Source organism: Terrapene carolina, unplaced genomic scaffold, assembly GCF_002925995.2.
Source record: "Terrapene carolina triunguis isolate 2854851 unplaced genomic scaffold, T_m_triunguis-2.0 Scaffold116, whole genome shotgun sequence".
NCBI lineage: Eukaryota > Metazoa > Chordata > Testudines > Emydidae > Terrapene > Terrapene triunguis.
In genome coordinates, this window is record NW_020664467.1 from 140,558 (window position 1) to 156,297 (window position 15,740).

The 15,740-nt window shown below is 48.2% G+C and overlaps 1 protein-coding gene across 1 annotated transcript; it reads right to left on the reverse strand.

Annotated features, from left to right (window-relative positions):
* Positions 1-6,957: 6,957 nt before the first annotated feature.
* LOC113406674 (olfactory receptor 8S1-like) lies at positions 6,958-7,902 on the reverse strand. Its single transcript, XM_026652481.1, has one exon. The coding sequence runs from the start codon at positions 7,900-7,902 to the stop codon at positions 6,958-6,960; it is 945 nt and encodes a 314-aa protein (XP_026508266.1).
* Between the last annotated feature and the right edge of the window lie 7,838 nt (positions 7,903-15,740).

Below are 15,740 nucleotides of genomic sequence, written 5' to 3' on the forward strand. Positions count from 1 at the left end.
AAAAATAAAACCGTTTCTTTCTACCTTTTCAGACAGAAATATTTCAACTATTTATTTGGAATGTTTCCTTTGGAAATTTCTTATTTTTAAAAACGTTGAAAAGGGGACATCAGTGGGTACTGAGACCGAGGTGGATGTAGGTTGCTTGAGCTCTGAAGTGGCCCCTGGGGAATCCCCAAACAGTGTCCCCTAAAACCCGCCATCCAACCCCAAGAAATATTGTTCCCATCTACTGAAAGCCCCAAGATGCTCTGCACCTTCCTCTCCAAATCCGAAAGCAATGAAAACACAGAGGAGATCTGCCTACCTCACTTCTACAAACAAAATGGCTCCTGAGCCTGATGGAATGTAGCTGATGGCTGTTCTGCAACTGGTGGCGGCAGATTCTGTTGAAATTAAATTTACAGACCCTACACACCACCATGACTGAGATTCAGAGTGTGCTACAAGCTCTAGCCAGATGGATGGGTGAAGCAGAACCCAGAATTTCTGAAGTGGAAGAGGATTTCAAAGAGCTGTAATATAACATTTGGGGGCTCAGGTGCAGTGAGGATCATCAAGTTTCACCTGATCTGGCTGCCCCATCTGGGTGTCAAGTGTGTATTTTTGGACTGTTTCAACAGAGTCTCCTTTTTGACTGTATGGTACTGATGTGTATTTCTCGCTCCACTATCATTTCTGATTTTTTTATAACCATATGAAAAGAAAAAATACATATTCGATGCTTACAAGAGAATGTTGGCATTGCCTTGCTCCAGGACAGACATCTGACAGTACTTGAAGCTTGTAAATTGAACAGAGATTGGGAAGGCCTCTCCATTTTTAGCTGTTTTAATTCTAAAGCAAGGGGAGTTGCTATACTAATGGATTAAAAAGAATAGAATGTTAATATTCTGAGCATAATGTCTGACAGTGAGGGCCGAGTTACAGTCCTCATTGCTGAAACTGGCAATTCTATATCATCTTTGCCAACCTCTGTGTGCCAAGCCAGGATGATCCCAATTTTTTTCATAATTGTTTTATGAGTATAAATGACCATGGGCCACCATCCAAATATTCTAGCTGGAGAATTTAATGAAACTTTTGACCCAGGCCTTGAGAAATCTTCTCCATTTCTATATAAAAACGCGAATGCTCGCCAGGAACTTCATACATAACTGCCTGATTTGGGTTTATAGATGTTTGAAGACTGGGTAATCCAACAGCCAGACAATATAGGGTTTTTTTTTCCCTGCAGCTCATTCAATTCAGTCAAGATTGGACTATTTCTTATTATCTCAAGACTTGATCCATTCTGTCACTGATTGCATCATTATTAACTATTATTATTATTATATCTGACCATGCTTCTATACTTTTGTCTTGTATGCGCCCCCAACTAAAATGTGGAGGTTAAATACCTCTCTGCTGTTTGAAACATCATTTTTTAACTCTCTCCAGCAGGAGATAGAACTTTCAAAATAAATAAATGTCCCCCCACTTCGGGGAATCTTTCAAGCCTTCATCAGAGGCCTCATAACTGCTGACCACTGTTGGAAATGTAACTCCTTTGGTGCAACATTAGCTCATATGGTTTGAGAATACCCCTCTGTCAAGAATTTCTGGTTTGAGGTGGGTCAAGGGACCAATTTGATATTGGATGCTAAGCCTTCCCCCTTAAGTTTCATTCTTGGACATGTTCCCAATACCTGGAGATTAGCTGGCAACAAGGCAGTGTGGTTCCACAGTGAAGCTTTGGTCACTCAATAATTAATCCTGCAAAACTGGAAAAGTTTCTCCCCACCAAGTACTGCTGCCTGGCTCAGTGAGTTGGCTGCCTTCGCAGCTAGCGAATGAGTGGTGTTCTGCAGAAAGGGAATGGCCAGAAAATTCAAAGCCGTTTGGGCTGACTTTTTAAAGGTCTGTGATTAACATACACCCTGAAGATAAATACATTGCTTCCGCTCCTTTTATCCTGACCCTTTTGATTTACATTATGTGTTATGATGAACCTGATATTTTGGAATATTTCTTATATTGGGAAAAGTTAGTAAAAATGATAAATAAAAAGGAGGAAATTTTGAAATGAACAATTGATAGTTTTTGTTCTGAAAATGTCAGACTATCCCATTCTGACATTCTTGAAATGTTTTTCTAGTTTTCTTACATGAAATGGATATGATGTTTTAAAAACGGCTTAATCAAAACGGCATTTTCTGATGGAAAGCATTAGTTTTCCATCCAGCTGTAGTGTTAGGCCATGTAGAGACAAATGATGAAAAGACAGTCTGTGCCGTGAAATGCTCACTAAGTAAGACGAGAACAGGTGGATACAACAGACAGACAGAGGGAGGACAAGGTAAAATGAGACAGGACTGTTCAGCATGAAAAGAAGTGACCACAGCACATCATCTGCCTCATTAGTGACCTCAGGGTCAGATCCTGCCATGGCCTGAGCAGTGATAACCCTGAGGACATCAGCACTGTGCCAGATGAGACATTTAGAAAGCCCTCCTAAAGTCCTTGCTTACATCCTGCAAACACCTCCTTGTGCAGGTAGCCTGGGATTGCCCAAAAAAAAAAAAAGCTTAAAGGAGTTAGGTACCCATCTTCCTCTGAAAGTCAATGGTACTTGGCATCTAAATCCCTTAGGCTCTTTTGAATATCTTAGATGCAGCTGTTAGTTGTCCCACTGAAGCCAGTGAGCATGCTCACATGAATCAAGGATAGTAGGACTCAAAGATTCATAGATTTCAAGGCCAAGAGGGACCGTCAGACCATCTAGTCTGACCTGCAGAACGTTATCCAGAGAGCTCCACCCACTGACTTCTGCAGCCAGTCCTATCATTTGGGTTTCACCTATAGCGTATCATTTAGCAAGTCACTCTACAAGACGTCAAGGAATGGAGAATCCACCACATTGCTCGGGGATCTGTGGGTGAGGTCCTTAGTCCTTTAAAAGCCCACTGGAGTTGGGCTATACATCGCTGTGTAACCAAAGTTGGGTTAACAGAAGCTCCATGGATGTGGGGCCTGGGTTCAGAGGGGTTTCATTGACCCAGCTATCTGGGATCCAATGATCTATGGAGGGTGCCTACGGGGTCTGCTAGGGGACTTTGGGGGCACCACACACAGGGAATGGAAGCAGAAGTGGTGTGAAGAATGGGATTTAGTTTGAATTAGCCCATATCTGTCTTTCTCCACCAGCCTCACCATTATTCTTTTGTTCTCCATGTGCTGCACCTTTACATTTCAAGGAGTCTGTCATTCTGTGAGTGGCAGCTGCAATTTTCGCTTCAGTTCTGAGACATACACCCTGTGCTCTCCTCTCCTAGACATTCTGGGTGGCACTTTTCAAACCTGCTCAAGGATTTTGGCACCGTCTCCTAGGCAATATTAACATTTCTTCCCAAGAGCACATCAGAGACTGGAATTTTCAAAGGGCGCAAGGGATTTAGGTGCCCAACTCCCATAGAAATTCAATTCATCCTCCTTAGTGGTTGGGGCACTAGCCTAGGGGAAAGCTAGGTTCAAGTCCCTGCTCCACCGCAGACTTCCTATGTATTGGGCAAGTCACTTAGGCCCAGACCCACAAAAGGATTTAGACACCTACCTGCCATGTCAGGCCCCTAAGCCTGACTTTTAGAAGCCACTGAGATCCTCAGAACTCCTGCTCAGCTGCCAACTAACTCTGGAGGCATCTAAAAGCCCCTAGACACCTAAATTTTCCCCACTAATGTCCCCAAGGTGCCTAAGTTTCAGCCACGGGGCTTGTGCCTTGCTACCTGAATCCCAACGGCTGGCGCCCATCTCACAGCAAAGCCATAGCAAGATACCCCAGCTCGACGTTGTCCTGTCTTCCTCGCCTGGGTGGCATACTCAGAGCATGCCCAAGGCCACACAAGACAACTGGGGGGGGGAAAGGGAATTAAACTGGGGTCTCCCATGTCAAACGTCACAGGGAAGCACCCTAGCCATTGGGATAGGGGTGCGCTTCCCTCTTCATTCCGCCCCACCTCCCAGAATTCCTTGCAAAATGGCTTTGGTGCCTAACTCCAGGAGAGGGGTCACAGCTGAGAACAACAAGCAGAGGGAGGTGCCTCCCTCTGGACCAGCCCCTGAGAGGGGAGGGACTTAGGTCCCACCCTCCTCCTCAGTATCTCCCACTGGCTCGCTTAGGTGGCTCCCTGCCTAGTGTGCTTCCTTTGTGGATCCCATTCCTAGGTGCCCAAACTCTTACCATGCATTGTATAGGGCACCTAACCTGGGACTGGAGATGCCACTGGGTGGTTAGGTATCTAAAACACTGGCCATTGCCCAAGTCCCTTGGTGGATCTGTGCCTGAGTCTCTCCGTGCCTCAGTTTCCCATCGGTGCAATGGGAATAATACCTCTCTGTGGCATTATGAGGATAAACACTTTGCAGACTGGGAGACGTTCCGATGCTACAGTAATGTGGCCCATAAAAGTACTTTAGAGTGCTAGATTAGTAAAATTGAAAATTTTATCCTTAATGTAGGGTTTTGAATGGCATTTCCTAGGGTTTTCTAAAAGAGTACACATATCTCAATTGTTAAATGTAACAGAAATAATTCCCCACATCTAACACCAGCAGGTTTTGCACCCAGGACTGTCCAATCCGCTACACAGCCCTCTGCCACTTGAACTAGAAGAGGAAGTTAGCACCTTACTGGTAGCTGTTAAACTCTAGTACTTCACTTGCTACCCCTAGTAGTAGCTTATTATATCCACTGGCCCAGCCCCTAGAGGGGAATGGGTTTGATATGCAGGAATTGCCTCATTTTACAGACAGCATATGCACACACATAGAATTGGCAGGTTCCATCTGAGAGGCAGGACTTCTGAACCAAACCTGGAGGCCCCCTTACTAAAGATCTGTTTTATTTCCCAGCTTTGTCTGCCGTGACTTTGTGAAACCTCTCAGCTGTGCAAAGTCTGTAAAAGGGCTAACTATTGACAGAAGTCAGCGGAGACCTGGCTGCATGCGGAGTGCAATTGGGAATGTTGAGTGACAAGTTTTGGACACGTTTTTCTGGGCATGTGCATACGGTGATGCTCTGTGCCTGATAACTCACCCAAACTCGGATGGATTTTGACTGGGACCATGGGCAGCGGGTATAAGAGGCCAAGGGAGGCTAAGCCTCCCCAAACAGCCGGCTCACCACCTTTGGAGTGTCCCGCCGCTGAAAGGGTGCCCTGGCTGTGGCCTCGCCCACGCTCCACCCCAAGGCCCTGCTCCTGTTCATTCTCCTCCCGCATGAGGTACCAGGCTCCCTCCACTCTTCCCATCCCTGCTCCGCCCACATGGGAGCCTAGGAGTGGCGGAGAAGAGGCACGTAGGAGCAGTGAGCAGCTGGTGGGTGGGCAGGCAGGTGTTCCCGGGGGAGAGGGCGAAGAGGTGTGCATGCGGTGGGTGGGGGGGGGCTTCAGGGGAAGAGGTGGGCAGGGGGACTGAGTGAAGCCGGGGATGGAGCATGGGCAGGGCTTCAGAGGGAGGAAGCATCAAGGCAGGGCCATATTCCGGGTGTACCCAGCCTCCCCAAATGGAGGAGTCACACGCTGCCTATGACTGGGAGCATTACAGACCTCATGCTGACCCCAGGACTGCCCGTCTGCCAAACTTCAACTTCCCAGAGCCAGAGCAGTTCAGAAAAGGGCTGAGGAAAGTGGCCCCACGCCCTATTCTTGGGGAGGGCGGAATTGGTTTTGCTCAAACTTGGAAAAAACATATTGAACTTGAGGCAGAGGGTGAACAGGGACAATTCCAACCCCAGCAGTTAACATTATACCACTACGACAATTGTAACCACAGGCGTTGCTGTACTCCACGCATATGGCCTAGCTCTTCTCTGTGCGCACGCGAGCTACGCTCCCTGTGCCCCAACTTCACATAACTGCGGGAGAATCAGGGGTAGGAGGGCCTCCCTCCACCACACTCGCTGCCATCCCTTTCCTGCCCTAATCCACCCGCTCCATGCCAGCCCCTTCCTGGTGGGCAGCACAGCACTGTCAGAGGAGGAAGCAGCAGATGCGGCATATCCACCTCCTTACCCATGGCAGAGATTCTCCCGCTTCAGAGGGAGTTCTCCAGCCAGCTCACACTCGCTTTGCGCTGTGTGAATTTTGCATATGGGAGGATCAAGCCCCCCAAGCAGGGGCCCCACTGCACTAGGCGCTGTACAAACACAGATGGTCCCAGCGCCAGAGAGCTGGCAGTCTGCATAGCCCAGACAGATGTGGGGTGGGGGAAGGGGGAGAACACACCAGCAGCGAACCATGCCACAGCAGCAAGAAGCAGGTCAGAGACTTGATATATTTTTTAAAGATGGGTTTAGCTAGGAGGTGATCTGCAAAGTGGAAAGAAAAGTGAAAGCAGAGGGGACATTCCAGGGAGAGGGGTCCATATGAGGAGAAATTAATAAGACTGGAACTTTTCAGCTTGGAAAAGAGATGAGTAAGAGTGATATGATTGAGGTCTATAAAATTATGTGTGGTGTCGAGAAAGTAAATAAGGACATAACACAAGAACTAGGCATCACCCAATGAAATTAATAAGCAGCAGGTTTAAAACAAACACACAACAAACAGTCAACCTGTGGAACTCTTTGCCAGAGGATGTTGTGAAGGTGAAGACTATAACAGGGTTCAAAAAAGAACTAGATAAGTTCATGGCCATTCTTACGTTCTTATATTGGAGCCAACAGGCCATCAGCACGGAGCGGGGAAAGTCCATTCAAAATTGTGGAAAGTTCTCCAAATGCCCAGAGGTTTTGAGGGCTTTGAGAACCCCATCCTACTTGTCCCTGAAGATGACTGAGATGCCCTCACAACCTAACCTCAATTGGTTACGAATACATAGGTTCAAAGTCTCACCACGCTATACACTAGCAGAAAACCTGAGCAGTCAGCTATCGACACTTCTCTGCTTCTTTATTACACATTCAACATAATGTTTGGGTTACCTGGGAGCTGGGTGGTTCTTTCCCCCCAGTAGTCTCCTCAGAGCTGCCTTCACCTCCTTGTTTTTCAGGCTGTAGATGAGGGGGTTTAACATGGGGGTTAAGATGCTGTACTGGATGGATACCAGGCCATCCAGGACCACCGAAGAGACCGAATTGGGTCTGAAATACCTAAACAAGCCCGTCCCGTAGCATAAACCCACCACAATGAGGTGGGAGCTGCAGGTGGAGAAGGCTTTACGCCTGCCCTCCACGGAGCTTATCCTCAGGATGGTGGTGAGGATATGAATGTAGGAGCCCAGGGTAAGGGAGAATGAGACCAGACCTATCGTCAGAGCAGAGGTGAGAAACACCATATTGTTAGTGAAGGTCTCAGAGCAGGACAGGGCCACCAGGGAGGGGAACTCACAACTGAAATGGTTGATTGTGTTAGGCCCACAGAAATGTAAGGCCAACAGAGGGAGCGTGTTGATGAGGGCATACAAAGATCCGATCAGCCATGCACCGGCTACCAGCTGACTGCAGACGCGTTTGCTCATTGTCCTCATATAACGCAACGGGTCGCAGATGGCAGCATATCTGTCATAAGCCATTGCTGAGAGAATGAAAACCTCACTACACCCTGACAGGAGGAGGAAGAACATCTGGGCAAAGCAGCAGCTGACAGAAATGGTTTTCCGCTCTGATAAGAGGGTCTCCAGCATCTTAGGCACTGTTACTGAGGAGAAGCAGATATCTGAGAAGGATAAATGGGAAAGGAGGAAATACATGGGGGTGCCCAGGTGAGAATCAGCCCTTCTCACCAACATGATGGCCACATTGCCCCCTAGGGTGGACAGGTAAATAACTAGGAACACCAGGAAGAGGAAAGTCTGGAACTGCGGGTCACTGAAAAGTCCCAGGAGAATAAACTCGGTCACCGTTGTCTGGTTTGCTATGGACATTTATTCAGCCAAAACTCTGACCTGTAAGAAAAGAAAGAAATCATAGAATCATAGAATCATAGGACTGGAAGGGACCTCGAGAGGTCATCTAGTCCATTCCCCTGCACTCATGGCAGGACTAATTATCTAGACCATCCCTGACAGGTGTTTGTCTAACCTGCTCTTAAAAATCTTCAATGATGGAGATTCCACAACCTCCCTAGGCAATTTATTCCAGTGCTTAACCACCCTGACAGTTAGGAAGTTTTTCCTAATGTCCAACCTGAACCTCCCTTGCTACAATTTAAGCCTATTGCTTCTTGTCCTATCCTCAGAGGTTAAGAAGAACAATTCTTCTCCCTCCTCCTTGTACCAACTTTTTATGTACTTGAAAACTGTTATCATGTCCCCTCTCAGTCTTCTCTTTTCCAGACTAAACAAACCCAGTTTTTTTAATCTTCCCTCATAGGTCATGTTTTCTAGACCTTTAATCATTTTTGTAGATCTTCTCTGAACTTTCTCTAATTTGTCCACATCTTTCCTGAAATGTGGCACCCAGAATTGGACACAATACTCCAGTTGAGGCCTAATCAGTGCGGAGTAGAGCGGAAGAATTACTTCTAGTGTCTTGCTTACAACACTCCTGCTAATACATCCCAGAATGATGTTTGCTTTTTTTGCAACAGTGTTACACTGTTGACTCATATTTAGCTTGTGAATCATTCGGAAGCACTTTTTAATACCAACACCCTCTTCTCCACTCTTCTACCTCCCCAAGGCTGCAGCATTTCCCTGTGGCAACATTGCCAAAGGGATTTAGACACCTAAAGATGCAGATAGGTACCTAGGCCCATATTCTGAAAGCTCCTAGCAGGAGTTCAGTGGGAAGTAGGCAACTGGACACTTTTGAAAATCCTATTAAGTGGCTGGACACCTCTAAAATATGTCCCCCAGTTCCCATTGAAATCATAGGCTCCTGTCCTGCAAACTGGGTCCCAGCTCTGGGCGTTGCTACCTGATGCTCAGGGTCACAGCACTTCTCGCTAAACTTTCGGCCTGCCCACTGCTCCGCCGTGAAGATGGAGGGGCAGCTGGGCCAAACCTGAGCGGTGCTGTAAAAAATGATAAAAGGCGGAAAGAATTTCAAGCAGCTCTACCTATTGTGACAGACCCAGACCAGTGGGGTACAGGAGTCTGGTAGAGGGCAAATATACTGGTCACTGGATGAGTAGTTTTCTGTTCCCTGAGTGACCAGAGCAGGGGCTGCACTAGAGTAAACAGGAACCTGCTAGAACCAGTTAAGGCAGGCAGGCTAATTAGGACACCTGGAGCCAATTAAGAAGAAGCTGCTAGAATCAATTAAAGCAGGCTAATCAGGGCACCTGGGCTTTAAAAAGGAACTCACTTCAGTTTGTGGTGTGAGTGTGAGGAGCTGGGAGCAAGAGGCACAAGGAGCTGAGAGTGAGAGGGTGTGCTGCTGGAGGACTGAGGAGCACAAGCGTTATCAGACACCAGGAGGAAGGTCCTGTGGTGAGACTAAGGAAGGTGTTTGGAGGAGGCCATGGGGAAGTAGCCCAGGGAGTTGTAGCTGTCATGCAGCTGTTACAGGAGGCACTATAGACAGCTGCAGTCCACAGGGCCCTGGGCTGGAACCCGGAGTAGAGGGCGGGCCTGGGTTCCCCCTAAACCTCCCAATTGACCTGGACTGTGGGTTCTTCCAGAGGGGAAGGTCTCTGGGCTGTTCCCCAACCCACATGGTGAATCTCTGAGGCAAGAAAATCCGCCAATAAGCGCAGGACCCACCAAGATAGAGGAGGAACTTTGTCACACTATCTGTGTCTTTAGACACATGTCTGTCTATAAACCTTTGAAAATCTGGTGGCTGGTGTACTAAGGTCCCTGAATGGGGCATAGCTGGGAATGGAACCCATGACCTCTGGATATAAAACCATGGGCTACTAACTCTTTAGCTCTACAAGTTGGTGTATGGGATACAGGCTATAGTGAACAACCTCTGTCTAGTCATAGAATCATAGAAGATTAGGGTTGGAAGAGACCTCAGGAGGTCATCTAGTCCAACCCCCTGCTCAAAGCAGGACCAACCCCAACTAAATCATCCCAGCCAGGGCTTTGTCAAGCCAGGCTTTAAAAACCTCTAAGGATGGAGATTCCACCACCTCCCTAGGTATAACCCCCATTCCAGTGCTTCACTAGTGAAATAGTGTTTCCTAATATCCAGTCTAGACCTCCCCCACTGCAACTTGAGACCTTTGCTCCTTTTTCTGTCATCTGCCACCACTAAGAACAGTTGAGCTCCATCCTCTTTGGAACCCCCCTTCAGGTAGTTGAAGGCTGCTATCAAATCCTCCCTCCTCACTCCTCTCTTTTGCAGACTAAATAATCCCAGTTCCCTCAGCCTCTCCTCATAAATCATGTGCCCCAGCCCCCTAATCAGTTTCGTTGCCCTCTGCTGGACTCTCTCCAATTTGTCCACATCTTTCCTGTAGCGAGGGGCCCAAAACCAAATGCAGTACTCCAGATGTGGCCTCACCAATGCTGAATACAGGGGGAAAATCACTTCCCTTGATCTGCTGTCAATGCTCCTAGTAATGCAGCCCAACATTAGCCTTCTTGGCAACAAGGGCACACTGTTGACTCATATCCAGCTTCTCATTCACTGTAATCCCCAGGTCCTTTTTTGCAGAACTGCTGCTTAGCCAGTCGGTCCCCGGCCTGTAGCAGTGCATGGGATTCTTCCATCCTAAGTGCAGGACTCTGCACTTGTCCTTGTTGAACCTCATCAGATTTCTTTTAGCCCAGTCCTTCAATTTGTCTAGGTCCCTCTGTATCCTATCCCTACCCTCCAGCGTATCTACCTCTCCCCACAGCTTAGTCTCTTCCATGAACTTGCTGAGAATGCAATCCATCCCATCATCCAGATCATTAATGAAGATGTTAAACAAAACCAGCCACTAGAAAGTCACCTTATCATACTGTGGCTTATGCCAAGAAAGAGATATGCTATTATGAAAGAGTCAAGGCAACAAGAAGATACTGTCATGGCAAGGGTGTTTCAGCTCTGAGAAATGACCACAAAATTCCATTATGGGCTATGAAAGCCAAGCTAGGTTCCTCCCGGCTCACACATCATCACCCATGATACTATTTCTGTGTTTGGAAATTACATAGCCATTCTGCTGCCGATGCAAGAGTCGGAATCAAAGCCAGCTCCTTCTCTCTGGGCATGAAGCAAGGTTTTGGTTTTTAAATGTTTTAGTCACTAACAGCTGAAGTTACTTTGCACCATGTGTCTGCAGTTGCTGGGTTAGTGCTCCCCATTTGTACCTATTCTTTAGAACACATGATGCTAAGAGCTGCCAAACCAGATCAAGCAGGGAGTCCATCTAAGCCAATATGATCTCTTGCATACCAACTAGAGATGAAGGTTCGTCCTGGGTTGGAGCATGACCCAAGCATATTGGAGCTGTGGTTCAAGTCTCTGTTCTTCTCCTCACGTAAGACCTTGCACAAATTACTTAACCTTTTTGTGACTTAGTTCCACATCTGTATAATGGGGATAACAGCACTTTCTTACTCCATGGAGCTGTTTTGAGGCTAAATACATTAAAGATTGTGCGACACTTTGGTAGATAGGTCCATATTAGTACCTTAGAGAGACAGGGCCAGCTTCCTTAGGGGTATGAAAGGACCCATTTTTTTCCTGAATGCTGATTAATTATTGGCTTCAATTTTATCATGTGGCAATGAGTTCCACAGGCTAACTGCATTTGTGAACACTGTGTGAAAAAGTATCTCCTTTTGTGAGTGTCAATTTTTCTGCCATTCACTCCTATTGAACATCTCTCTTCCTCATATTGAAACAGGGAGAACAGAAGTGTCTGAACTTTCTTCTCTGTGCCATTTAGTGTATTTTGTATACTTTAATCAAGTGCCTACTTATCCATCTCATCTCTAAAGAGAAGTGAGCTCTGTATTCCACATCAGAACATACCACATTGTTCCCTCCTGTGTGAATTATTTTGTGTCTTTCGACACTAAATTTCATCTGCCTTTTTGATGTCTCTCTATCTAGCTTGGTCAGGTCTCTCTGACATTCCTAACAGCCTTCTCTGACTTGACAATACAAAACAGTTTTGTTTCATTGGCAAATTTTCCCAGCTCACTTGTTTAATCCCATTTCCAATCGTCCATCTGTTTCACTATCCCCATATGTAAGCAGGGGAATGGTCCTGTTCTTGTGGGGAACTTTCCTGGCTTATACACTAACTACCCCGGTGAAGTGGGCTAGCGAAAGGATCTGAGTCGTCGCTCCCACTTCCTTTACCCAGAGCCCTACCTGACCTAGAGGACTCCCCTTCCACTCTCCTGTGTGACAGTCCTCGTAACCCCAACAAGGCTGGGCCTAGTATTCCTGGGGGGCTGGACCTCCAATCATGTTGTGGTCACTTAGGGCAGGGGCTAGGGTGTCCCCACTCTGTGGTGCTCTCTCTGCACTGGACACTTCCCTGACCCATTGATCATTACATACACTTCAAAGCAAATACAATTTATTAAACAACAATCAATTTAAAAAAATAAGGAAAAAATGGGAAAGGTTAAAGGAAAACACATAACCCTGCTCTGTGGCATGGGGACAGCACAACCAGCGTCTCTGGAATGTAAGGGAAGTTCAGTCTGTTCCTCACAAGTCCCAGGCTCCTTCTCAGGCCCTGGCTGTGCTGCAGGGGTGCTGTGGGTCGGACATTTGCTCTGGCAGTGGCCACATACTCTCAGGCTCTAAATGGCAGGACCCTTCTTCCCAACATCACCCCCGCCCCGTCGGAGTCATAGGCGCCGACTTCCCCTCTGCCCACTGGGTGCTCGACCCCATTCCACCCCTTCCCCAAAGTCTCTGCCTCTGCCCCACCTCTTCTCTGCCTCCTCCCCTGAGCGTGCCATGTCTCTGCTCCTCCCCCTCCCAGAAAATTCTAAGTGCCACCAAACAGCTGTTAGGTGCGGGGGGTGGGAAGCGCTGGGAGGGATGGGGAGGAGCAGGGACGCAGCACACTGTGGGGGGGGGAGAAGGAGGCAAGGAGGGGAGAGCTTGGCTGCCGGTGGGTGAGGAGTACCCGCTAATTTTTCCCCATGGGTGCTCCAGCCCCGGAGCACCCACGGAGGGTCGGGGTTACAATCCCCCCCAAGGCTAGCCTGCAAGGCGTCTTGGCTGGGGGCATCTCCCTGCGCTTGGCCCACTGCCCGGGGTCCCCCTTGCTCTCCCCAACTGCTCACCGCACCCGGCTTCAGACTGCTCCAGCCACAGCTCCACTCTCCCTCAGCTCCAGCTCCACTCTGCCTCAACACAGCTGCTGCTGCTGCTCTGCCTCCAGCTTCCTGGGCTGCGTCTCTGGCCCCTCTGGCTCTGGTTGCTACAACTCTGCTCCCAGCACAGGTACACTGTCTGGGCTGTTTCTGTGGCTCTGCTCCCAGCACTGACCTTCCTGGGCTGCTTTTCTGGTCCCTCTGGCTCTGGCACAGCTCTGCTCCTCAGCTCAGCTTGGGCCCCTCCTTTCTCCTTAGCTCAGCCTAGGGTGACCAGATAGCAAATGTGAAAAATTGGGACATGGTGTGGGGGGTAATAGGTGCCTATATATGAAAAAACCCTGAATATTGGGACTGTGTCTATAAAATTGGGACATCTGGTCACCCTAGCTCAGCCTCACTCTGTCTGACCCAGGCAATTCCAGCTCACATGGAGGACAGGACCCCCTGGCCTCCTGACTCCCTGATTAGCCTTGACGGCCTGTCAATCAGGCTGACCTGGAGCATTGACCACTCCCCTATTGTTCCTGGGGACTGTCAGTCTCAGGGTCCTGATTTCCCACCGACCCTTCCCCTTTCCTTTGGTACTGGGAGCTAGCTAACCAAAACACCCCCACTGAGTTTTAGTAAGGGGACAACAGTCCCCTTACACATACACACCCATCTGTCTAGCTAGCTATCCACAACACTGGTCCAGTGGTGCTGGAACAGTTTTTGTAGTGGGGGTGCTGAGTTGCACCCTTCTTACCCCTGTCTGCATCCCACAGCACCTCCTATAGCTGGGGATGGGAGCAGGGCCGTGGATCTTGGGGGCTGGACTCACAGGTAAGGGAGAGTAGGCTGGAGCCACAGCTAGAGGTGAGTGCGAAGCCCGGGTGTGGGGCTATCAGCCAGTACCCCACAGAGCCCCTGGGACCAGGGCCAGCAGCTGGGCAGGACCCCTGGGGCTGGCAGTGGAGCCTCCGGGGTCCTGGCTGGACAGAACCCCGAGCCGGTGGCCAGGATCCTGCATGCGGGCCGGCAGCCGGGACCCTGGGGCCAGCACCTGAGCAGGACCCCACATGTGGGACAGCGGCCAGGACCATGGGGCCAGCTCCTGGGTGGGACACCGCATTTGGGCTGGTGGCCAGAACCCTGGGGCTGGCAGGGGAGCCTCTAGGGCCAACAGAGGAGCCTCTAGGGCCGGTGGCCAAGCGGGACCCCGGGCCGGCAGTGGAGCCCCTGGGCAGCAGCGAGGCCAGTGGCTGGGATCCCGTGCAGCAGGGGCCAGTGTCCAGGACCCAGGGCCAGCAGCCAGGATACCGGGCGCAAAATCTGAGGGTGCTGCAGCACCCCCCGGACACCTACTTCCCACACCTATGCACTGGTCTGTGGAATGGAAGCTCAAGGCATCCCAGTGTTAATTTTTAAAATTGAAAATTGTTCACTTAATCCCATTCTTTGTTTTTTGCCTCTTAAGGTACTTCTGATCCATGACAGATTTTTACCCTTCACACCATGATGACTTAGTCTCCTTCAAATTAAATATTGTCATAAACAGACAGTTAAGGGTTAATACCTCTCTTACCTGTAAAGGGTTAAGAAGTTCACCTAGCCTAGCTGACACCTGACCAGAGGAACCAATGAGGGGACAAGATGTTTCAAGAGGAAGGAGGGAAGTTTCCCTTTGTCTCAGTGTTAGTTTCAGTTTTGTGCCGGAGTGAAAAGACCCAGGAATTAAACAGGGTAGTGAGTATTTGGGTTTTCTTCTGTGTAACTAAGGTTTTGCCCAGGGGAACATCCTCTGTGTTTTGAATTGTTGTCTGTGAGAGTAGCTTGTATGCTAATCTCACAGAGGTATTTTTTTTACCCCTTTTCTTTAATTAAAAGTCTTATTTTAAGAACCTGATTAATTTTTCCTTGTTCTAAAATCCAAGAGGATTGGATCTGGACTCACCAGGAATTGGTGGGGGAAAGGGAAATTAACTCAAATCCTGCCAGGAAAGGGGGGAATGATTAATTTCTCTTTGTTTTAAGATCCAAGGGTTTGGATTGGTGTTCACCAGGAAATTGGTGGAAAAGTCTCTCAAGGTTACCCAGGAAAGGGTTACAGTACTTGGGAGGGAGAGATATTGGGGGAGAAGTCAGAGTTTCACAAATGACTCATAAACAATTGTTTTAAACGATTTGGGTGGTGGCAGCATACTGATCTAAGCTGGTAATTAAGCTTAGGGGTTCTCATGCAGGTCCCCACATCTGTACCCTAAAGTTCAGAGTGGGAGTGAAACCTATGACAAATATAATGGGCATTAGCCACCATCTTCATAAAGAAAAAATCCACAAAACAAAATTAATATGTCCCCTAAAGGTGACATCAGTATATAATTCAAAATTTCTTTTTATTTCTTACTTTGCAAAGTACCAATATTCACATAATGTAGGATTCCCTCTCTACTTCTTCCTCTTTGTAAGATTGCAATTTATTTTAAATGTTGCAATCTTAGAAAGAACATAAGAACGGCCATACTGAGTCAGACCAAAGGTCCATCTAGCCCAGTATC